The following is a 25,587-nucleotide window of genomic DNA, read 5'->3' as shown; positions in this document are numbered from 1 at the left end:
CATACCCACCCTCCATCATTCCCTCCCTCCCTCCCTCTCTGATCCCTCCTTCTTGATGATGTCTGCGTCACACATCACATCTACTCAGAGACAAGAGCTTCTCGTCAGCCTCATCCCTCTGAGTGTGTGTGTGTGTGTGTGCAAGTGTGTGAATGGGTGTATGTGCATGTGTGTGTGTGTGACTGTTAGCAGGGATAATATAAGCTGTGGGGAGAGAGGCAGATGGGCTGGTTAATGCACTGCTGTGGTTATATAAGACCTGCTATAGCTGTTACTGTCTGTTACAGTCTCTCTCTCTCTCTCTCTCTCTCTCTCTCTCTCTCGCTCTCGCTCTCGCTCTCTCGCTCTCGCTCTCGCTCTCGCTCTCTCTCTCTCTCTCTCACTGTATGTCTGTTACTGTCTCTCTCTCTGTCTGTCTGCCTGTCTGTCTGTACTGCAGCACTGAAAGCGAGGGAGGGTGGGTGAGAGAGAGAGCTGGGCAGCCTGAGATGGAGAGAGAGAAAGACAGAGAGAGAGGGTGAGAGGGAGGGGTGCGGGTATGAAAAAGGAAGAGGACTTGGGACAGGGAGAGGGCCAAACAGAGAGAGAGGGTGAGAGGGAGGGGTGCGGGTATGAAAAAAGAAGAGGACTTGGGACAGGGAGAGGGCCAGACAGAGAGAGAGGGTGAGAGGGAGGGGTGCGGGTATGAAAAAGGAAGAGGACTTGGGACAGGGAGAGGGCCAAACAGAGAGAATGGGTCAGGGTGGTGGCAGGAAGCGGCAGGGGGGAGGCAGGGGGACAGGAGATGTGGTTGTGTACGGTACGTCAAGACAGACAGACAGTGATGTAGGGACTTATTGTCCTGAGTTAGATTAACTCTGGTCTCACTCCAATAACTCTGTTATTCACTTTACTTTTCCTACCAGATGCTGAGTAAGAGAGTGCGAGGGAGGGGAGAGAGGGGAGGAGGAGAGAAAGAGAGAGGCATGCAGTATTCAGACACAGAAAGAAAGACAAAGCTACTCTCTACAGGCTATAGAGGGACAGTGTGTGAGTTGGTAGCTATTTCAGTCCTTCCCTTCCACTCAGCACAGATATTTGTATAACAGAAGTACTGAGGGAGAGAGAGAGAAAATGAGGGAAAGAGTTAGAGAGGGAGAGTAGGGGAGAGAGGAAGAGAAAAGGAAGAGGTGAGGGATATAGAGGGCATAAGAAAGGGAAAATAAACAGAGGAAGGAGAGAAAGGCAGAGCGAGGGAATGAGGAAGGTGTAGGAAGAGAGAGAGATAACTATTTGGTCCGTAGTGAAGAATAGTAGAAGGCCCATGCTGTTTGGAGCTGGAGACCCCGATTCACCATCATAACACTGATCAATTATTTAAAGAGATTCTCTGGTACTTTTGTATTTTTAGCCAGCAGCTCTGAAAGTAGCACTCACAAGCCAAAAGTGTTCCCTTAAAATGGTGTACTATACGTAACATATGGGCACCACATCATTGCTCTCTCTCTCTCTGTCACTTTGCTCTGTGTGCATCTAGCTAGTTGTCACTCAAATGGCAAGGGGGCTAAAGCTGAATGGCTGGAACTCCAAATTGCGAGGGGGTGGCCTACGAGAAAATGGACCGTACAGCTTCCAGAAAATAGTTGCTTTCAAACTAGGTACTTTGTAGCTAATTTAAGTACGACGGTAATTCTGCTCATAGAGTATTTATGTATAAACTACACATTGACATATCCAGCCCAAAGAGGGAAAAAAAAAATTTAAGTTCAGGATTTCTTTTTTTTTAATAAAGTGCAATATGCAGAAATCGCTCTGCCATTTCCTGGTTGCAAAAATAACAAGAAATAGATAGTGCAGAGCACATGTGTCAAACTCCTTTCATCTTCTCACCTGGTTGTCTGGGTCTTAGTAAGGAACTCTCCTCACCTGGTTGTCTAGGTCTCAGTAAGAAACTCTCCTCACCTGGTTGTCTAGGTCTCAGTAAGGAACTCCCCTCACCTGGTTGTCTAGATCTTAGTAAGAAACTCCCCTCACCTGGTTGTCTGGGTCTCAGTAAGGAACTCTCCTCACCTGGTTGTCTAGGTCTCAGTAAGGAACTCTCCTCACCTGGTTGTCTGGGTCTCAGTAAGGAACTCTCCTCACCTGGTTGTCTGGGTCTCAGTAAGAATCTCTCCTCACCTGGTTGTCTAGGTCTCAGTAAGGAACTCTCCTCACCTGGTTGTCTAGGTCTCAGTAAGGAACTCCCCTCACCTGGTTGTCTAGGTCTTAGTAAGGAACTCCCCTCACCTGGTTGTCTAGGTCTTAGTAAGGAACTCTCCTCACCTGGTTGTCTAGGTCTCAGTAAGGAACTCTCCTCACCTGGTTGTCTAGGTCTCAGTAAGGAACTCTCCTCACCTGGTTGTCTAGGTCTCAGTAAGAATCTCTCCTCACCTGGTTGTCTAGGTCTCAGTAAGGAACTCTCCTCACCTGGTTGTCTAGGTCTCAGTAAGGAACTCTCCTCACCTGGTTGTATAGGTCTTAGTAAGGAACTCTCCTCACCTGGTTGTCTAGGTCTCAGTAAGGAACTCTCCTCACCTAGTTGTCCAGGTCTTAATTGACAGGAAAAACTAAAACCCGCAGACACTCGGCCCTCAGTGGAATGAGTTTGACCACCCTGGTGTAGAGAATCATTGTACCATCTAAACTGTTGTGAAATGTATTTTCATTAAACCAAAAGTATCTTATTTTCAGCTTTTTGAAACTGGTGTACAAATCAAAAAGTAAAAGACACAAAGAAATGTTTGTTCAGTGTATGTTTTTTTTAACGATTCTTAAAATGTTGTTGTTCTGTTCACCTCACTGTTTACGCTGGTGGAGCGCACACATCTCTCTCTCTCTCTCTCTCTCTCTCTCTCTCTCTCTCTCTCTCTCTCTCTCTCTCTCTCTCTCTCTCTCTCTCTCTCTCTCTCTCTCTCTCTCTCTCTCTCTCTCTCTCTCTCTCTCTCTCTCTCTCTCTCTCTCTCTCTCTCTCTCTCTCTCTCTCTCTCTCTCTCTCTCTCTCTCTCTCTCTCTCTCTCTCTCTCTCTCTCTCTCTCTCTCTCTCTCTCTCTCTCTCTCTCTCTCTCTCTCTCTCTCTCTCTCTCTCTCTCTCTCTCTCTCTCTCTCTCTCTCTCTCTCTCTCTCTCTCTCTCTCTCTCTCCAAAAATGAAATACACAAAAAATTGGCGGTAAACATTACACTCACAAAAGTTCAAAATTAATAGAGACATTTCAAATTTTATATTATGGCTATATATATTGTTGTAACAATGTGCAAATAGTTAAAGTACAAAAGGGAAAATACATTTACATAAAAATGGGATATATTTACAATGGTGTTTGTTCTTAACTGGTTGCCCTTTTCTTGTGGCAAGAGGTCTCACAGCTTGCAGCTGTGATGGCACACTGTGGTATTTCACCCAATAGATAAGGGAGTTTATCAAAAATTGGGTTTGTTTTCAAATTCTTTGTGGACCTGTGTAATCTGAGGGAAATATGCATCTCTAATATGGTCATACAGCCAGGTCTGCCTTTCTCAATAGCAAGGCTCACTGAGTCTGTATACAGTTGAAGTCAGAAGTTTAAATGCACCTTTGCCAAATACATTCAACTCAGCCAAAAGGCATGTGGGAGACTCCCCAAACATATTGAAGAAGGTACTCTGGTCAGATGAGACTATAATTGAGCTTTTTGGCCATCAAGGAAAACGCTATGTCTGGCGCAAACCCAACACCTCTCATCACCTCGAGAACATCATCCCCACAGTGAAGTAGGCAGGGACTGGGAAACTGGTCAGAATTGAAGGAATGATGGACCAGGGAAATTCTTGAGGGAAACCTGTTTCAGTCTTGTTTCTTGTTTGTTTCACCAAAAAAATATTTTGCATCTTCAAAGTGGTAGGCATGTTGTGTAAATCAAATTATACAAAGCCCAAGCCAATAGGGTGTGGCCAGGGTTTGTTTAGGGAGGGGGGGTCTAGGCTGGTTGGGGTGGGGATGTGGCTGGTGATGCTGTGGTCTGTGTGTAGGTCCTCTTGGTACAGGTCTGGGAGGGGGTCTTGCTGGTCTGGCCGGGTTGTCCATTGTTCTGTTGCTCCTGTGTGAGCTGCTGGGGCTATGGTTGAGGGTGACGCCATTCAGGGTCCTGGTAAAATTTGTAGAGGTGGACCTGGTCGTAAGGCTGTTCAAGTCCAGGGTGGAATGGTGGGCCAGGTAGAAATTAGGTTTTGAGGCACAGTCCCGGGAAATGCTTGCATCCACCCGCTGTATGGTAGCAGGGTGAAAGTATTTTCTTGGTAGCAGGGTGGAGATGACCACTTTGGGGAAAGAGGAAGAAGCTTACTCAATCACTCCCTTGAGTGCTGTGACCACCCTTTCCTGTTGGGCCCTCAGGTCATTTGTGCCCGTGTCAAATATGATGTGGCTGGGGCCATCAGTCTGTCCTCTGACAACAGCTCCAGGGCACGCCTAGTGTTTGGCACCAGAGTTTAGCCACTTGGTGTTCTCTCTCTCGCTACCTCCTACCTCACTCTCTCTCTCCATCTCTTCCTCTCTGCATCTCTCTCTGTCTCTCTCCCTCTCTTTCAATTCAATGGGGTTTTATCAGGGGTGTGGCGTCAGGGGGGTTCTATGTACAGTGGACGAGGATGGGGGCTTGGTTTACATTTACATTTTACATTTGAGTCATTTAGCAGACGCTCTTATCCAGAACGACTTACAGTAGTGAATGCATACATTTCACTTTTTTTTTTTTTTCTGTGCTGGCCCCCCGTGGGAATCGAACCCACAATCCGTTAAATTAAGTAAAGTTTGTGTTTTTAATGATGTAACTATCAGGTTAATAAAGGTATTTGTATTGTCTGTCTCTCTCTCTCCCTCTCCCTCTGTCTCTCTCTCTCCCTCTGTCTCTCTCCCTCCCTCTGTCTCTCTCTCTCCCCCTGTCTCTCTCTCTCCCTCTGTCTCTCTCTCTCTCTCCCTCGGTCTCTCTCTCTCTCTCCCTCGGTCTCTCTCTCTCTCTCTCCCTCGGTCTCTCTCTCTCTCTCCCTCGGTCTCTCTCTCTCTCTCCCTCGGTCTCTCTCTCTCTCTCCCTCGGTCTCTCTCTCCCTCTCCCTCGGTCTCTCCCTCGGTCTCTCCCTCTCTCTCTCTTTGGAGGTATAGGACTAGCTGCTGCAGTCCCCAGGCCTCAAAGGTTGAGCCTGAAAAACAGGTTACACACAAACACACACACAGCCATAGAGCAAAGCCCTTGCTATCTACTACGCTACCAGATCTCTCCCTCCATCTTCTGCCAGGCTGAAAGCATCTGCCTTGTGTATAACTCAATGTTTCCACCTCTGACATTTACTCCATTACTATTCCCTCGGGTCCCCAACACACACACACACACCCTACAATACAGACCAAGACAACAGCTTCTCCCCTGAGTATCAAGCGACACACAAGCACACTCTCTCTATTCTCTCTCTCTCTCTCTCTCTCTCTCTCTCTCTCTCTCTCTCTCTCTCTCTCTCTCTCTCTCTCTCTCTCTCTCTCTCTCTCTCTCTCTCTCTCTCTCTCTCTCTCTCTCTCTCTCTCTCTCTCTCTCTCTCTCTCTCTCTCTCTCCCTCTCCCTCTCCCTCTCCCTCTCCTCCTCCCTTCCTCCCGCCCGCCCGCCCGCCCTCCCTCCCTCCCTCCCCTCTCTGCCCTCCCTCCCTCCCTCCTCTCTCTCTCTCTCTCCTCTCCTCTCCTCACCTCCCTCCCTCTCGCCCTCTCTCCCCCTCCCCTCCTCCTCCCGCTCCTCTCTCTCCTCCGCCCTCCCTCCCTCCCTCTCGCCCTCTCTCCCCCTCCCCTCCTCCTCCCGCTCCTCTCCTCTCCTCTCCTCTCCTCCCTCCCTCCCGCTCCCCTCCTCCTCTCTCTCCTCCTCCCTTCCTCCCTCCTTTCTGGTGCTGTACTGTGCAGTGTAATCAGAGGTGAAGTGGCTAAGCCTCTTTCCCTCTCTTCATGGGGAGTAAAGAGTAAAGCCATGTTTAATTGAGCTCCTCAACAACCGGCTATCAATAAGACTGTGTGTGTCTGTGTGTGTGTGTGTGTGTGTGTGTATCCTGCCTATGGAAGCAGTTTGACCAACGACCCACTGTTGTGGAAAGGCTCCAGAAACACCCAAATAAACTCAGCAAAAAAATTAACATCCCTTTTTTAGGACCCTGTCTTTCAAAGATAATTTGTAAAAATTCAAATAACTTCACAGATCTTCATTGTAAAGGGTTGAAACACTGTTTCCCATGCTTGTTCAATTAACCATAAACAATTAATGAAGATGCACCTGTGGAACGGTCGTTAAGACACTAACAGCTTACAGACGGTAGGCAATTAAGGTCACAGTTATGAAAACTTAGGACACTAAAGAGGCCTTTCAACTGACTCTGAATAACACCAAAAGAAAGATGCCCAGGGTCCCTCCTCATCTGCGTGAACGTGCCTTAGGCATGCTGCAAGAAGGCATGAGGACTGCTGTTGTGGCCAGGGCAATAAATTGAAATGTCCGTACAGTGAGATGCCTAAGACAGGCTACAGGGAGACAGAATGGATAGCTGATCGTCCTTGCAGTGAAGCCAACAATTTAAAAAAAAAGTCCTGATAAAAATAAATATCCTATAAATCACATTGGCTATGCATGATCTGTCTGCAAAGAACCTGCACATTGTATCAACTATCAACTGGGTCGGCCCGAAACTCGCACTAGCAAACTTGCAACATTGTTTAACTCGTCGGGCTAGGGGGCGGTATTTTCACGTCCGGATGAAAAGCGTGCCCAAAGTAAACTGCCTGCTACTCAGGCCTAGAAGCTAGGATACGCATATAATTGGTAGATTTGGATGGAAAACACTCTAAAGTTTCTAAAACTGTTAAAATTATGTCTGTGAGTATAACAGAACTTATTTGGCAGGCGAAACCCCTTGGACAAAACATCCAGGAAAAAAAATTGTGAGGTGACTCTGTTTTCAATTGGTTTTCTATGTGAATCTAGATTTCTGAGGCATTTGGTTGCAGTTCATATGGCTTCCACTAGATGTCAACAGTCTTTAGAAATTGGTTGATGTTTTTCCTTTGAGAAATGAAGAAGCAGCCCTGTTATTTTCATGTGTCACTCCAGGTGCATGCGATCTGGAACGTGCTTCACTTTGTTTTCGTCTGGTATTGAACACAGTTTATCCCGTCTTAAATTTGATCAATTATTTACGTTTTAAAATATCTAAAGTTGGATTTAGTTAATTTGTTTGAAATGTTTGGACAAAGTTTACAGGTATCTTATTAGATATTTTGTAGTCATGTTGGGCGAGTTGGCACCGGTGTTTTTCTGAATCAAACGCGCCAAATAAATGGACATTTTGGACATATAACGATGGAATTAACAGAACAAAAGGACCATTTGTGATGTTTATGGGACATATTGGACTGCCAACAGAAGAAGCTCTTCAAAGGTAAGGCATGAATTATATCGTTATTACTGAGTTTTGTGTCGCGCCTGGCGGGTTGAAATATGATTGTCATGTGTTTGTTTGATGGGGTGCTGTCCTCAGATAATTACATGGTTTGCTTTCGCCGTAAAGCCTTTTTGAAATCTGACATGGTGGCTAGATTAACAAGACGTTAAGCTTGGTGTATTGCACTTGTGAATGTATGAAAGTTAAATATTTCGAAGAATTTTTGGGGAATTTCGCGCTCTGCCATTTCACCGGATGTTGTGGAAACGTTCCGCTAGCGGAACCCCTAGCCATAACAGATTTAAAATATTCTGGGCCCACAGTGTTTCCCGCCCAGACACAGCTGTAGGCTATTTGTGCATTTGTGCAAGGGATAAGAAGTAATCAGGTATATTATGACATTTACACTGGACCAGAGCATTACATTTTTCCCTTTCATGCCAGTGGTTATCAAAATAGAGAGAGCTGGAAATATTTTGTAATATGTTGAGGAACTATTGTCATTCTCAACTGATTCTAAAAACAGACTTTGTTTAATTGCTGTTTGAGGTGAAGAAAACATTATTTGAGAAGGTCCACAGTTCATTAGTGGTGGTGAGTTAAGATAGTATTTCTTATTATCAGACATCCCCAAATGGAAACATTTTATATGTCTACATTTGCACGCAGGCCAGGTAGACTAGTCCTACTTTTATATGGTTATCAGGTGCGCGCCCTTACTCAACATTGACAGAAGAGTTTCAAACAAAACATGATGAATAAATTGACAAATCTCAGAAATGGAATGAAATAAACAAAAACATGGAACTCACAAGTTTAGCATAGGTTGTGAGTTCTGCATACAACGTGTCCACTCCAACAATGAAAATGGTAAACGATCGTAGTAGTAATAATATGTTGAATGCCTTAACATAAATTACCATAACCAAACAAGCATTGCAGATTAGAAATGATTGGAATCAGGGGTAAATGTAGGCTACTACTGGTGATGTATGCACTGGACAATTGATAGACACAGCAAACAATGCACACAATGAAGTTATGAAACAATGAATATGCACAAAATGGCTGGAGAGAGCGCATTCTGGAGAGAGACATGCCTTGTGCAGCTGAGCCACACTTCCCTTTTTCTTGGACAGTGGCATCCCCACGGCCTCCTCAATGGATTAGTCCACTGAGACAGGTGTCTTGTGTGCCATTATAAAAATATATCATCTTTGTTCGACCAACAAGGGTCAGCCCTACTTCCTATGTAGCCAGCCTCGCAAGTGTGTGTTTCAGAATAGGGTAAACATCTAGCTAGCTATTTTCAGGTTGTTTTGTGCTTTGCTATTGTTATATAATTCTACAAAACATGTATTTTCATAACGTTAGATGGCTTATGGCGCTTACACATATCCTCTGTATGACTCAGATCCTCTAGCTTTTGTTTAGGTACCTGATCGGCTAGGTCTAGCTATAGTTAGGTCTGTAAAGCATGAGTGAAATGCAATATTGTACTCATACGTTGCTGCTACTATTGATTTTTTTATCCTGCTGCTCAGCCACGTTACCTCCTATCACCAGTATCACTGATATGGTTATTGATAATGTTCTTGTACAAACTGTATATTATTTTGTTCTTTCTCTACTAGCATTGACTCTTTCTATTTTTGATATTGCTACTATGCAAATATGCAAGTAAGCGTTTCACTGTACCGTTTACACCTTCTGTATCCCGTGTATGTGACAAATAAACTTTGATTTGAGATAGTGTGTTTACCAGAGACAGTAATGTGAAGAACAACATGACCTGCACCAAAGTCAGATTAGGATATAGGCCAAGGACTAGATAAGTGTATTTTTCCCTGGAGTTTTTCCTTATTGTCGGCTACTACTTTTACTTCTTTTAGTCTAGAAATCTGTCGTTGTTTACTACACTACTCACTCTGTTTAAAACATAGCTTCACATGTGAATCTTTAAAGAGATGGGTGGGGTTAAGGCTAGAGAGGTTGTGAACGATGCTGAATGGGTGTCGATAAAGAAGAGTTCTCCAGTAGGTGTACCAAAACATTCGAGGGCTATTTTTTTAAAAGTGGGGTTACAAGTTGATCAACTTTCAAAGCTGAATTACTTTCCCATTGTTCCTCAACTGCAGGTTATGATATACCATCTCTACTTTTATCCAATGTAAAAAACACTATTTCAAATTTTTCTACTTAAGACCAAATCGAGGCAGTGAGTCATAAATGGTCCTCAAAACCGGTTTAGGCCAACTTGGATGTATTTTTGTATTTACAGAATAGTAGCAAACTACTCAAGTCGATGTGGCACACATCAAGTTTCACGTTTTTAATGTCACATGCACAAGTACAGTGAAAAGCCTATGTTATCCTAACAATGCATTAATCAATATCAATGTAGTACTATAAAATAAAATATGGTAGAACAAAAACACAAGAGCAATAGAAATAAAAACACGAGAAAGTAGGTAAGCTACATACAGGGTCAATTCCAATACCATATTTACAATGTGCAAGGATACTGAAGTGATGGAGGTAGATATGTAAAGAGGTAAGGTGACTAGGCATCAGGATATATGATAAACAGAGTAGCAGTAACTTACATGATGATTGAAGTGATTGTGTGTGTGTGTTGCAGTGTCAGTGTGCGTGTGCATGGGTGAGTGTGTTGTTCACAGGAGACTTGGTAATAAAATATTGCCTTCTGTCAAGATGGAAGCTGTCTTTTTCCATACATCACACACACAACCAATGCTACAGCACCACTACCTATGCAACAACAATTACCTCTTACTTGACTCAACTGATGAAGTGGAAACCGGCCACTTGGGGCAACAGTGAGTCCTGTTACCTTCAAGTAGGTTTTGGTTTTGCTAGGGTGTTGTGGACGGGGATGGCGGCCTTAATGCCTAAACTTAACCATAACCTTAAAACGTTGTAGTTAATGCCTATACTTAACCTTAAACTCTTAGAAATGTGACATTTGCATTGTGGACTGGGATGGCGGTTGGGCATAAGCATCTGCCTCTGATTCCAAAGTTTGCAACTTCAAATCTAGTGATAGGAAGTTGTTTTTGAGCTTTTTGTTTTAAGCCTATCCCAACCTTAACCATTCTGAATTAATGCCTAACCTTAAGATTTCTCAGTTAATGCCTAAACTTAACCTTAAACACTGTACTGCTGTGACACAGCAGAGAATCCCCTCTGAACACTCCCTCTTTGACCCTGGGAGTAAGAGACAGTTTGACTATCTCTGGAACTCTCCCAGAAGGCTCCCTAGTAACCTCCCTAACGATGGAGCTGTGAATTGCCCTCTACTGCAAGACAATAGTCAGGCTCCGGTTGGGGGATGGTAAGCTACTTGAATCAGCCTGATAATCACAAACTCCCAGGGTCAGAGAGAGGGTTCCGAGGGGATTTTCTACAGATACTGTCAGTATATTACTATGTATTTCATCTGTGAAATAAAACTCTTATATATGTTCTTCATTCCTCAGTTGGAAATGTGAACGTTTACAGTGTATTATTTTCCATCAGAAAACAATTCGAAGCGATTAACGTTTTTTTGGGGGGGGGGTTGTTATACAGCCACAGCACTGGTGTCAATAAGGATTTTTCAAGGCTATGTGTTGCATGTACTGTATAGTGAGGACTATTTGATATTGTACACATTGGCAGCTAAAAGCAGAATTGCAGTATACAAACAAAACATTTACGAATGAGAAACTAAGGGAAGGGAAAGGTGATGAGCCATCGGTGGAAGGTTGTTCAAAGGATTCTGAAGGCGTCATCTGTCTCCTTAAATCCAGCGTAGACACATGTGGGTGAGCGGCACTTGTTGCGGATGGTGCTGACGATGTAACTGGGTAACACTTGTCTCTGATCACGGCACATGTCGTTCGCCTTTTAATCCCCATTTCAAGACCACTCTGTAAGCCACAAATCTATATTGTGCGGTAGCAGAATCACACAACTGTAGGCAACTGATTAACATGTGAGTGTTCTGATGACATATCTGACACAGCATATGAATACCGTAATGCTGGGAAGTGTATTTATCACACATACTTTATTGACAGCTGGCCATTAGGTCCCTCTGGCCGAGGTCTCTTCTTTCAGTTTATTTTTGGCACATGGAAAAAAGTTTCTACAACTGCTGGGATTAGGAGGACTGGAAAATCATTGTCACTGGTTACACAGAGTAAGGTGGGCTCGCGGGTCAGCGGTGTCTTGACACCAGACAATTCTAGATTTTCCAAGGCTAGCATAAGCAGGTCCCACTTCGCGCAACAAAGACACTCGTCTTCAGTGGGCATCGCTTGGTATTGCCCACAGGTACAGAACCAGTTCCGAGATGACCTGAGTCGGGTCTCATCTGCTGGTTGAATATCTGCCTCAGCCTCTGCCTGCTCCGTTTCTCTCTCTCCTTTCTCTGTCTTCCTCCATCTATTAAAGCTCGACGTCTGTGTATTCCAGTTTAGATAAATAAGGCTTGTCTGCAAATTCAAACATTTCCTCCTCGTATTCATAGCCACACATGTTGGTTGCGTAGTTGTTTGAAATAAAAAACGAATTAGCTAGCTTGGAAGATTAGCGACCGGCAGCTAGCTAGCAGCTCTGTGTTTACAGTGGACACATTTGTTGTGGACTGGCTAGTGTGCTTCTGAAGTATACGCATGCACCCCAATATACGCCCGTCAGAAGTTATCGCTCGAGTTCAAATAAAATGGATTACAACGTTGCAGATGAAGTTCGGTATGACAAAATGTCATGTGATCAACTTCTAAAGAACTTAATCATGATACTGAGAGCTTTTTGAGAGCCATTTGCCATCCAAAATCAAATCTAGAATCAGCTTTCTATTTTGCAAAAAAACTCACGCCGCCAAACTTACCATAGTAAAACTGACTATCCTACCAATCCTCGACTTCGGCGATGTCATCTACAAAATAGCTTCTAATACTCTACTCAGCAAACTGGATGCAGTCTACCACAGTGCCATCCGTTTTGTTACCAAAGCCCCTTATACCACCCACCACTGCGACCTGTATGCTCTAGTCGGCTGGCCCTGGCTACATATTCGTCGCCAGACCCACTGGCTCCAGGTCATCTATAAGTATATGCTAGGTAAAGCTCCGCCTTATCTCAGCTCACTGGTCACGATAACAACACCCACGCGTAGCACGTGCTCCAGCAGGTATATCTCACTGGTCATCCCCAAAGCCAACACCTCCTTTGGCCACCTTTCTTTCCAGTTCTCTGCTGCCAGTGACTGGAACGAATTGCAAGAATCGCTGAAGCTGGAGACTAACATTTCCCTCACTAACTTTAAACATCAGCTATCTGAGCAGCTAACTGATCGCTGCAGCTGTGCATAGTCCATCTGTAAATAGCCCACCCAATCTACCTACCTCATCCCCATATTGTTTTTATTTACTTTCCTGCTCTTTTGCACACCAGTATCACTACTTGCACATCATCATCTGCTCCTCATCCTCTGCTCATCTATCACCCCAGTGTTAATCTGCTAAATTGTAATTACTTTGCTACTATGGCCTATTCATTGCCTTACCTCCTCACGCCATTTGCACACACTGTATATAGACTTATTTCTTTCTTCTATTGTGTTATTGACTGTACGCTTGTTTATTCCATGTGTAACTCTGTGTTGTTGTTTGTGTCGCACTGTTTTGCTTTATCTTGTCCAGGTCGCAGTTGTAAATGAGAACGTGTTCTCAACTAGCCTACCTGGTTAAATAAAGGTGAAATAAATGAAAAATGTAATTTAAAAAACTTTATGGACGCCCTGGATCTCCAGAATGAGACTCAGGAAATCCATTGCTGTTTGGGGGTAAGTTTCTCAAAAACAAGTGAAATTCAAAAAAAAAAATGTCTGTAACCTTCTATAACATGCAATTCACAATTTTTTTTTTTAGATTAGGGTCTCCCGAGTGACGCAGCGATCTAACATGCTGACCAAACCGCTCGCGTTGCGTTGCAAAATAAATACATGTTATTCAATCATTGCACCCACGCTGCTCACACGCGCCAATGAGCAACTGCATTGTCAAGAGCTAAAATAGAAGTTGCTTCCATTTGTGGCGCAGAACGCGCTGCAAGTCCTACCTCTCCCATCTCCTCATTGGCTTTTAGAAGCATATACCCACGTGCCATCTCCTCATTGGTTATACCCACGTGGGTGATTGAAAGAAACTGAGGTCGGTCGGTCGTGGTAATACACCGTATTATGAACGTTGGATGCCAATCGCCATATAAAGTCCAAAGAAGAAAAAGCCTGGAAGGAGGAGAGATGACTAGAAACGATTCAGTTGACTGTTTAATGTGTGGATTTATTGTCAGAGTAGAGGACCTTGTGCATTTCAGGTAAAATAACAACTCAACGTTTATATCCCAGGACAAATTAGCTAGCAACAGCAAGCTAGCTAAATAGGACAAATTAGCTAGAAACTGCAAGCTAGCTAGTTAAGTTTCCATAAATGTTTAATACTTTTTGACCTGTCCCCAAATTAATATAATTGGTTCAGAGTTTGTTTTGATATTTCAACCTGCATGTCGTGATCACGTTTGGTGTGAGGGGACAAAATCTATTTGCGCACGATGGCGCATGCGGACAGTTTGGGCGTGCACGCGCGTCCGGTTTGGGCATGGTGTAAGGCACTGCATCGCAGTGCTAGAGGTGTCACTACAGTCCAGCGTTGTCAGGGTTAGGGGAGGGTTTGATGGGATGTCCTTGTTCCATTGCGCTCTGGCGGTTCCTTGTGGCGGCCAGGCGCATGCACACTGTCTTCGGTCACCAGCTGTACCGTGTTTCCTCCGACACATTGGTGCGTCTGGCTTCTGGGTTAAGTGGGCAGCATGTCAAGAAGCAGTTTGGATTGGTTGGGTCGTGTTTCGGAGGACGCATGGTTCTCGACCTTTGCCTCTCCCAAGTCCGTATGGGAGTTGCAGCGATTGGACAAGACTGTAACTACCAATTGGATATCATGAAAAAGGGGTAAAAAGCCCCCTCAAAACAATATATACAGTATATATACAGTACCAGTCAAAAGTTTGGACACACCTACTCATTACAGGGTTTTTATTTATTTTTCCTATTTTCTCCATTGTAGAATAATAGTGAAGACATTAAACCTATGAAATAACACATGGAATGCCAAGAGTGTGCAAAGCTGTCATCAAGGCAAAGGGTGGCTACTTTGAAGAATCTCAAATATAAAATATACTGTATTGTACCACTTTTTTTGGTTACTACATGATTCCATTTGTTTTATTTCATAGTTGTAATTGATGTATTCTCTATTATTCTACAACACCCGTGCCAATATATCCTCTAAACACCGGCATTATCACTTAATTATTACTTTCAGATCGTCCCTCCTCATAAGGGAGAGGAAATTAGAGAATATCTTAAAGATATGTGGTAACAGAATTACAAGGCAATGTTTTTTAAACTTACAGAAGGCAAATATTTTCTGCAAAACTAAATATAAATGATGATATTAGTGTGCAGGGGTCTTTACTTCAACATTACTGTGTTTCCATGCATTTTCTATACCTTTTTCTAAGACCCCTTTTCCATCGGTGTGACCAGAAATCAAAACCTTTACTTATTTCTTATGTTGTTAATGATGGAAAATGGTTGAAAAATGTATCTATGCCTTCATTTCTCCGAAATACAGCCTTCATTTATCTGACACCAAATTTGATATGCTCTTATGAACTTCACGTTGGTGCTCATTAGTCATTTTACATAGATATGACCTTGTCTCATCTCTTTCTCTACCCTCTCTCAATTCAATTTAAAGGCATTATTGGCATGGGAAACATATGTTAGCATTGCCAAAGCAAATGAAATGGATAATAAACAAAAGTGAAATAAAAATTAACAGTAAACATTACACTCACAGAAGTTCCAAAAGATGTCATTATGTTGTTACAATGTGAAAATAGTTAAAGTACAAACGGGAAAATAAATAAACATTGTATTTTCTCTCTCTCATTATTTTTCTCCATCCATCCCTCCCTCCCTCATTATTTTGCTCCCTCTCTCTCCCTCTCACTATTTTTCTCCATCCTTCCGTCCCTCTATCGAAATAATGATTTTGCTCCCTCTCTTTCCCCCCCCCCTCTCTAACTCTCTCGTTATTATTTTTATTTAACTAGGCAAGTCAGTTAAGAACAAATTCATATTTTCAATGACAGCCTTGGAACAGTGGGTTAACTGCCTTACTCAGGGGCAGAACAACCTTATACCTTGTCAGCTCTGGGATTTGATCTAGCAACCTTTTGGTTACTGGCCCAACGCTATAACCACTAGGGTACCTGCCGCCCATCTTGTTACTTTTCTCCATCCATCCCTCCATCTCTCCCGTTATTTTGCCCCCCCTCCCCCTCTCTCTCTCTCTCTCTCCCCCTCTCTCCCCGCCTCTCTCCCCCTCCCTCTTTCTCTCTCTGTGTGTTAGTAGTGAAGTAAAGGTGACAGAGAACTGTATCATAGACAAACCACCTCCACATTACACCACATTTCATCACTTCTACTGACAGACAGCATGCATATTCAGCAAACACACAGCTATACGGACGTTTATCATATTTGTGTGTGTGTGTGTGGGCTGGAAGAAACTCAGCCGGTATTGTAAACAAACAAGCACACACACACCACTGGCCTATTCCTTCCAGCCCACACACAGAGCCACCGCCCCCAAGTCCAGTGCAGGCCCAGATGGTTTCATTAGTAATGAGGATAGAATCCAGCTTGAAGATGGGCCAAACCAAGTGGCTTAACCGATAATGATCTGTGTGTGTGTGTGTGTGTGTGTGTGTGTGTGTCAGACCCAGGTTATTCTCTCTATCTATTGACGTTAAGCAGACCTTTTCCATTCCATTCAGTGCAGCTCATTCAGCTGTACAATACATTTGTCACCCAACAGCTTCTTTCTGAATAATTGCCTGTCAGTCTATTTCAGCATGAACATGATGATGACTCACCTAATTTATGTGGTGAGTGTTTGTCTGTGACAGAGAGATATGGTTCCGCAATTGCAAAGCTGCTGTTTATCCAGACAGACACACACACGTGTACCCTTTTAATAGTGTGCTGAAGTTGGATTTGAACCGGATGTAGGCTAGCATTACAAATGTCACATTCTTTCCAGCAACATTGGAGCTTTACAGAAACCTACATACATCTGTCTCTCCCGCTCTCTCTCTGTAAACAGTCCCGGCCCCCGGACTATCTTGGCGCCTGTTCCTCGCGCCACTGTCTCATCACCCGCTCGAGAATGTCAGAAAGCTTCTGCTAAGGCGCACACATGCCCACACGCACATACACACACCGATAACTGTAAACTGCAGTGCAGCAGCCATCTTCTATTTTAAAGAATAATATAGTGTGATATGGATAAAAAAATGTATTCCCGCCGAACGGAGCCGAGCGGACCAGGCCGCGGGAGAGAGAAGATGAAGCTAGAGGTCTTACAGATGTTGGATCTTAATTTGAGCCAATTTGATACAGCAGGAAAATACTCCTACAGCAACAGGAAATGTGAATTATTATAAAGATTATAATGAATGGACATTTTTGCAGGAGTTGATACACGTCTGAAATTTCAAATTGGACATTACAAACTTCAGAAACCTCAAATACACTACGCATTTTAAATTTTGTTAATTGCAGGAAAGTTCTCATGCAACAGGGTGATCAAATGAATGTCCTACATCTGTATGTTAAAGGGATAGTTCTGAATTTTGGCAATGAGGCACTTTTTCTACTTCTCCAGAATCAGATGAACTTGAGGTTACCATTTTTATGTCTCTGCATCCAGTATGAAGGAAGTTCTTATCTTGCGTTTGCGCAATTGTCTACTGGAGATTCCAGTCTTTGTGCTAAGCTACAGCAGTTAGCATTTTCTCGCAAAACTACCTCTAACTTCCTTCATCCTGGACGCAAATAAAAATGGTATTCACAAGTTAATCTGACTCTAGGGAAGTAGATAAAGTCCAGAATTGCATTGCCAAAATCCCAAACTACCCAAACTATTTAACTGGTACCTCATTTAATGACACCAAGACAGTCCAAAACGCTCCAGGATTTGACAGTATACTTGGAACCCAGTTAGCACATAACGTTCTGAGAACCATATGTTTCTTAGATCTTCCCACAACTTTGTTGAAATGGTGTGCAGGATAATTGCTGGGCTTTGGAACATTCTCAACACATTTAAGGAACTTTTCCTGGTATTTCATTACTTTAACCTCTATGGGCTAGGTGGGACGCTTGCGTCCCACCTACGTAACAGCCACTGCCATCCTGTGGCGCGATTTTCAAAACCTTAAAAATCCTATTACTTCAATTTCTCAAACATATGACTATTTTACAGCCATTTAAAGACAAGACTCTCGTTAATCTAACCACACTGTCCGATTTCAAAAAGGCTTTACAACGAAAGCAAAACATTAGATTATGTCAGCAGAGTACCAAGCCAGAAATAATCAGACACCCATTTTTCAAGCCAGCATATAATGTCACCAAAACCCAGAAGACAGCTAAATGCAGCACTCACCTTTGATGATCTTCATCAGATGACAACCCTAGGACATTATGTTATACAATACATGCATGTTTTGTTCAATCAAGTTCATATTTATATCAAAAAACAGCTTTTTACATTAGCATGTGACGTTCAGAACTAGCATACCCCCGCAAACTTCCGGGGAATTCGCTAACATTTTACTAAATTACTCACGATAAACGTTCACAAAAAGCATAACAATTATTTTAAGAATTATAGATACAGACCTCCTCTATGCACTCGATATGTCCGATTTTAAAATAGCTTTTTGGTGAAAGCACATTTTGCAATATTCTAAGTACATAGCCCAGGCATCACGGGCTCGCTATTTAGACACCCGGCAAGTTTAGCACTCACCATAATCATATTTACTATTATAAAAGTTTGATTACCTTTTGTTGTCTTCGTCAGATTGCACACCCAGGACTGCTACTTCAATAACAAATGTTGGTTTGGTCCAAAATAATCCATCGTTATATCCGAATAGCGGCGTTTTGTTCGTGCGTTCCAGACACTATCCGAAATAGTAAAGAAGTGTCGCGCGCAATTCGTGACAATAAAATTCTAAATATTCCATTACCGTACTTCGAAGCATGTCAACCGCTGTTTAAAATCAATTTTTACGACATTTTTCTCGTAGAAAAGCGATAATATTCCGACAGGGAATCTCCTTTTCGGCAAACAGAGGAAAAAATCCCAAAGGCGGGGGCGGTAGGGGTCACGCGCGTAAGCCCAGTGTCCCTTGATCAGCCACTTGAGAAAGGCGATAATGTGTTTCAGCCTTGGGCTGGAATGACGACATTCTGTTTTTTCCCGGGCTCTGAGCGCCTATGGACGACGTGGGAAGTGTCACATTAGAGCAGAGATCCTTAGTAAATGATAGAGATGGAAAAGAAGTTCAAGAAATGGTCAGACAGGCCACTTCCTGCAAAGGAATCTCTCAGGTTTTGACCTGCCATTTGAGTTCTGTTATACTCACAGACACCATTCAAACAGTTTTAGAAAATTTAGGGTGTTTTCTATCCATATGTAATAAGTATATGCATATTCTAGTTACTGGGTAGGAGTGGTAACCAGATTAAATCGGGTATGTTTTTATCCAGCCGTGTCAATACTGCCCCCTAGCCCTAACAGGTTAACATAACGTTTCCTAAAAGTTAAAACATGGTTACATCGCTCCATAGACGTGCACATCGCCCACCGCTTCCGAGTATACTACTCGCCAGTGTCCAGTCTCTTGACAACAAGGTAGATGAAATTCTACCAAGGGTTGCCTTCCAGAGAGACATCAGAGATTGTAACATTCTCTGTTTCACGGAAACATGGCTCTCTTGGGATATGTTGTCGGAATCGGATCAGCCACCGGGCTTCTCCACACAGGGCGCCGACAGAGATAAACACCTCTCTGGGACGAGGAAGGGTGGTGGTGAATGCTTCATGATTAACAACTCATGGTGTAATCATAACAACATACTGGAGTTCAAGTCCTTCTGCTCACCCGACCTAGAATTCATTACAATCAAATGCCGGCCATTTTACCTGCCAAGAGAATTCTCGTCAGTTATAGTCACAGCGCTGTACATTCCCCCTCAAGCAGATACCAAGACGGCCCTGAAGGAACTTCACTGGACTCTATGTAAACTGGAAACCATATATCCTGAGGCTGCATTCATTGTAGTTGGGGAATTTAACAAAGCAAATTTGAGAACTAGGCTACCTAAATTCTATCAGCATATTGATTGACTACGCACAGGGATAATACACTCGATCACTGCTACTCTAACCTCTGCAATGCATACAAAGCCCTCCCCCGCGCTCCCTTCGGGAATACCGACCACGACGCCATCTTGCTCCTACCTTCTTATAGGTTGAAACTCAAACAGGATGTGCCAGTGACGAGAACCATTCAATGCTGGTCTGACCAATCGGAAGCCATGCTTCAAGATTGGTTGGTTTGATCACGTGGACTGGAATATGATTCCAGTCAGCCTCAGAACAACATCGACCTATACGCTGACTCGTTGAGCGAGTTTATGAAGAAGTGCATTAGAGATGTTGTACCCACTGTGAGCATTAAAACCTACCGTAACCAGAAACCGTGGATGGATGGCGGCATTCTTGCAAGACTGAAAGCGCGAACCACCGCATTTAACCATTGAAAGAGGTCTGGGAATATGGCTGTATTCCCTCCAAGGCAATAAAACAAGGAAAATGCCAGTACAGGGACAAGGTGATCGCAATTCAACGGCTCAGACACAAGACATATGTGGCAGGGTCTACAGGAAATCACAAACTACAAAAAGAAAACCAGCCATGTCACTGACACCGACATCATGTTTCCAGACAAACGAAACACCTTTGCCCATTTGAGGATAACACAGTGCCGCCGTTGCGGCCCGCTAACAAGGACTGCGCCCCCCCGTTCTCCGTGGCCGACGTGAGTAAAACATTTAAACATGTTTACCCTCGGAAGGCTGCTGGCCCAGACAGCATCCCTAGCCGCGTCCTCAGAGCATGCGCAGACCAGCTAGCTGGTGTGTTTACGAACATATTAAATCGCTCCCTATACCAGTCTGTTGTCCCCACATGCTTCAAGATGGCTAAAATGGTTCCTGTACCCATGAAGGCAAAGGTAACTGAACTAAATGACTACCCCCGTAGCACTAACGTCTGTCATCATGAAGTGCTTTGAGAGACTAGTCAAGTCCACCTTACCGGCCACCCTAGACCCACTTCAGTTTGCGTACCGCCCTAATAGGTCCCAAGATGACGCAATCGCCATCACACTGCACACTGCCCTATCCCATCTGGACAAAAGGAATACCTATGTAAGAATGCTGTTCATTGACTACAGCTCAGCATTTAACACCATAGTACCCTCCAAACTCAACATTAAGCTTGAGACCCTGGGTCTCGACCCCGCCCTGTGTAATTGGGTCCTGGACTTTCTGACGGCCCCCCTCAGGTGGTGAAGGTAGGAAACAACATCTCCACTTTGCTGACCCACAACAATGGGGCCCCACAAGGGTGCTTGTTCAGCCCCCTCCTGTACTCCCTGTTCACCCACAACTGCGTGGCCATGCACGCCTCCAACTTAATCATCGCGTTTGCAGACGACACACAGTAGTGGGCTTGATAACCAACAACGATGAGACAGCCTACAGGGAGGAGGTGAGGGCACTCGGAGTGTGCTGTCAGGAAAACAACCTCTCACTCAATGTCAACAAAACAAAGGAGATGATTGTGGACTTCAGGAAACAGCAGAGCGAACACCCCCCTATCCACATCGAAAAGACAGCAGTGGAGAAGGTGGAACGTTTTAAGTTCCTGGGCATACACATCACAGACAAACTGAAAATGGTCCACCCACACAGACAGTGTGGTGAAGAAGGCGCAACAGTGCCTCTTCAACCTCAGGAGGCTGAAGAAATGTGGCTTGTCACCAAAAACCCTGACAAACTTTTACAGATGCACAATCGAGAGCATCCTGTCGGACTGTACCAAAGGCTGGTACGGAAACTGCACCACCCTCAACCGCAAGGCTCTCCAGAGGGTGGTGCGGTCTGCACAACGCATCACTGGGGGCAAGCTACCTGCCCTCCATGACACCTACGGCACCCGATGTCACAGGAAAGCCAAAAAGATCATCAAGGACAACAACCACCCAAGCCTCTGCCTGTTCACACCGCTACTATCCATAAGAATTTGTTCTCAACTGACTAGCCTAGTCAAATAAAGGTAAAATTTTTTAAAAAGGCGAGGTCAGTACAGGTGCATCAAAGCTGGGACCGAGAGATTGAAAAACAGCATCTATCTCAAGGCCATCAGACTGTTAAACAGCAATCATTAACTCAGAGAGGTTGCTGCCTACATTGAGACCCAATCACTGGCCACTAATAAATGGATCACTAGTCACTTTAAACAATGCCACTTTAAATAATGTTTACATTTCTTACATTACTCATCACATGTATATACTGTATTTTATACCATCTATTCCACCATGCCTATGCCGCTCGGCCATCACTCATCCATATACTTATATGTACAGTCGTGGCCAAAAGTTTTGAGAATGACATTATATTAATTTTCACAAAGTCTGCTGCCTCAGTTTGTATGATGCCAATTTGCATATACTCCAGAATGTTATGAAGAGTGATCAGATGAATTGCAATTAACTGTAAACTGAATCCCCCAAAAACATTTCCACTGCATTTCAGCCCTGCCACAAAGGACCAGCTGACATCATGGCAGTGATTCTCTCGATAACACAGGTGTGAGTGTTGACGAGGACAAGGCTGGAGATCACTCTGTCATGCTGATTGAGTTCGAATAACATACTGGAAGCTTCAAAAGGAGGGTGGTGCTTGGAATCATTGTTCTTCTTCTGTCAATCATGGTTACCTGCAAGGAAACACGTGCCGTTATCATTGCTTTGCACAAAAAGGGCTTCACAGGCAAGGATATTGCTGCCAGGAAGATTGCACCTAAATCAACCATTTATTGGATCGTCAAGAACTTCAAGGAGAGCGGTTCAATTGTTGTGAAGGCGGCTTCAGGGTGCCAAAGAAAGTCCAGCAAGCGCCAAGACCGTCTCCTAAAGGTGATTCAGCTGCGGGATCGGGGCACCACCAGTACAGAGCTTGCTCAGGAATGGCAGCAGGCAGGTGTGAGTGCATCTGCACGCACAGTGAGGCGAAGACTTTTGGAGGATGGCCTGGTGTCAAGAAGGGCAGCCATGAAGCCCCTTTTCTCCAGGAAAAACATCAAGGACAGACTGATATTCTGCAAAAGGTACAGGGATTAGACTGCTGAGGACTGGGGTAAAGTCATTTTCTCTGATGAATCCCCTTTCCGATTTTTTTTGGGGCATCCGGAAAAAAGCTTGTCCGGAGAAGACAAGGTGAGCACTACCATCAGTCTTGTGTCATGCCAACAGTAAAGCATCCTGAGACCATTCATGTGTGGGGTTGCTTCTCAGCCAAGGGAGTGGGCTCACTCACAATTTTGCCTAAGAACACAGCCATGAATAAAGAATGGTACCAACACATCCTCCGAGAGCAACTTCGCACAACCATACAGGAAGAGTTTGGTGACGAACAATGCCTTTTCCAGCATGATGGAGCACCTTGCCATAAGGCAAAAGTGATAACTAAGTGGCTCAGGGAACAAAACATCGATATTTTGGGTCCATGGCCAGGAAACACCTCAATGGGCTGCCATCAGTCAGGATGTGGCCCAGAAGTTAATTGACAGCATGCCAGGGCGGTTTCCAGAGGTCTTGAAAAAAGAAGGGTCAACACTGCAAATATTGACTCTTTGCATCAACTTCATGTAATTGTCAATAAAAGCCTTTGACACTTATGAAATGCTTGTAATTATACTTCAGTATTCCATAGTAACATCTGACAAAAATATCTAAAGACACTGAAGCAGTAAACTTTGTGGAAATTAATATTTGTGTCATTCTCAAAACTTTTGGCCACGACTGTACATATTCTCATTCACCCCTTTAGATTTGTGTGTATTAGGTAGTTGTTGGGGAATTGTTAGATTACTTATTCGATATTACTGTACTGTCAGAACTAGAACCACAAGCATTTCGCTACACTCACATCTCCTAACCATGTGTATGTGACCAATACATATTGATTTGATTTGATTTTTGATTTTCAATGTTCTGGGAATGTTCTCCAACTGGTTTGACATTGGGAATGTTCTCAAATATTTCAGAGAATGTTAAGAACAACGTTCTTTCTTCTGTGGGTATTTCAGTACTTCAGCATAACATTTCCTACAGGTTTCATGATGGTTCTATTTTTTATTTATTTGATTTATTTCACCTTTATTTAACCAGGTAGGCAAGTTGAGAACAAGTTCTCATTTACAATTGCGACCTGGCCATTTAGAGCTGCCTATTTAGAGTCATGTTCTCAAATTGTTCTGAGAACGTTAAGGAAACTCAAAACAAAAAACTTAAGTAAGGTTTAGAGAACATTCTAAGTCTGTTATTTAAAAACATATACATTCCTTTCTCAGCATCAATCCAACTCTCTTGTATTATCTGGTGTGTTGGCCGCACCCACTATTTGGCCACACCTGATCTTAATGAGTGTTCATTTCCTTTGAAATGGGGTCTGTTTGAATAGACAAGAAAATGTACAGCTTTGTATCCATAAAATAATTGGCATGCTAGAGCCATCCTTGGAGGCACCATGGACTAATTCCATGGATAAAGAACAGAAGATTATAGGTTGGAATCTCACTGATGCTGGGTCACAATAAAAAAAGACATGTTTGCGTGATTAATCTGAAGGAAATATATTTCTATGAGTCCTATCTGTGCTTGGAGTAAAAAATAAAATAAAAAATAAAGCTATCAGTGTTACTAAAACTTTTATTGAAACATTTAGCTAAAGTTTTAAGGAAGTTATTTTTTTTTTAAACTTGAAATATCCTATAATTTCTCTTCTCAGAGCAAAACCTCCCAGGAAAACCTTCAATGATCCAGAGTAAAATCTTCTCAGAACCTCCCTGCAACCAGAGTAAAATGTTCTCAGAACCTCCCTGCAACCAGAGTAAAATGTTCTCAGAACCTCTCTGCAACCAGAGTAAAATGTTCTCAGAACCTCCCTGCAACCAGAGTAAAATGTTCTCAGAACCTCCCTGCAACCAGAGTAAAATGTTCTCAGAACCTCCCTGCAACCAGAGTAAAATGTTCTCAGAACCTCCCTGCAACCAGAGTAAAATGTTCTCAGAACCTCCCTGCAACCTAAAAATAAACCTTCCCAGAACAGGCGACATACTCACTTAAAAAAAATGTAACGTTTATTTAACTAGGCAAGTCAGTTAAGAACAAATTCCTATTTACAATAAGGCCTGCTGGGACTGGGGCTGGGATAAGAAAATAACAACAACAACAAAAATATATGGCAAAACACACATCACGAAAAGAGAAACACCACACAAAGAGAGACCAAACTTCTGTTCTCAGAATTAAAAAATTAAAAAAACTTCAATTTTACCGGTCATAAAACTTGCTGGCTTCTTCCCACAACCAATGTGAAGCCAAAAACATGTTTCCCACAACTTCCAAGGAACCAAATGTGCTAGCTGGGAAGCTATACACACACCTCTATGCAGACCTTTCCGTGGACTAGACACGAGCACGCAGGATATACACACACAAGTGCGCACATACACCTGGATATTTCAGACACTGTAGTCGACAGTAGAGCCTACACATATACCGACCCCTCACAGGGGGAGACGCATCATCCCAAATGCATTCCAAATCGTGATAGACCGCTAGTCTACTGTAGGTTGGTCATCAACAACAGATATTCCCAAAACTGTCGTAATCCATGCAGCGACATATCATAGTCAAAGACATTCCCAACAACACACTGTAAATGTGACAAATTCACACAAACATAAATACAAAAACAAATTGCCGATTTAAACACTACTAGAGCGATATAGGCTCACAAATTATTTTTTTCTTACCTCTTCCAAACATGACGGCGATTGTTT

At 43.4% G+C, this 25,587-nt stretch overlaps 1 protein-coding gene across 1 annotated transcript in view; it reads right to left on the bottom strand.

Moving 5' to 3' along the window:
• The window catches only part of rtn4rl1a (reticulon 4 receptor-like 1a), a 224,865-nt gene that overhangs the window by 198,556 nt on the left and 722 nt on the right, over positions 1-25,587 (bottom strand). Inside the window, exon 1 of the mRNA XM_014129631.2 lies at positions 25,561-25,587. This exon is cut by the window's right edge and continues 722 nt beyond it. Within this exon, the coding sequence (XP_013985106.2) occupies positions 25,561-25,573 (13 nt within the window). The 5' untranslated portion in view covers positions 25,574-25,587. The remainder of the gene's footprint in view (positions 1-25,560) is intronic.

This window comes from Salmo salar, chromosome ssa11 (assembly GCF_905237065.1).
Source record: "Salmo salar chromosome ssa11, Ssal_v3.1, whole genome shotgun sequence".
NCBI classification, from domain to species: Eukaryota; Metazoa; Chordata; class Actinopteri; order Salmoniformes; family Salmonidae; genus Salmo; species Salmo salar.
The sequence above is the reverse complement of the archived record's forward strand: the minus strand, read 5'-3'. Positions and strand labels throughout refer to the sequence as shown.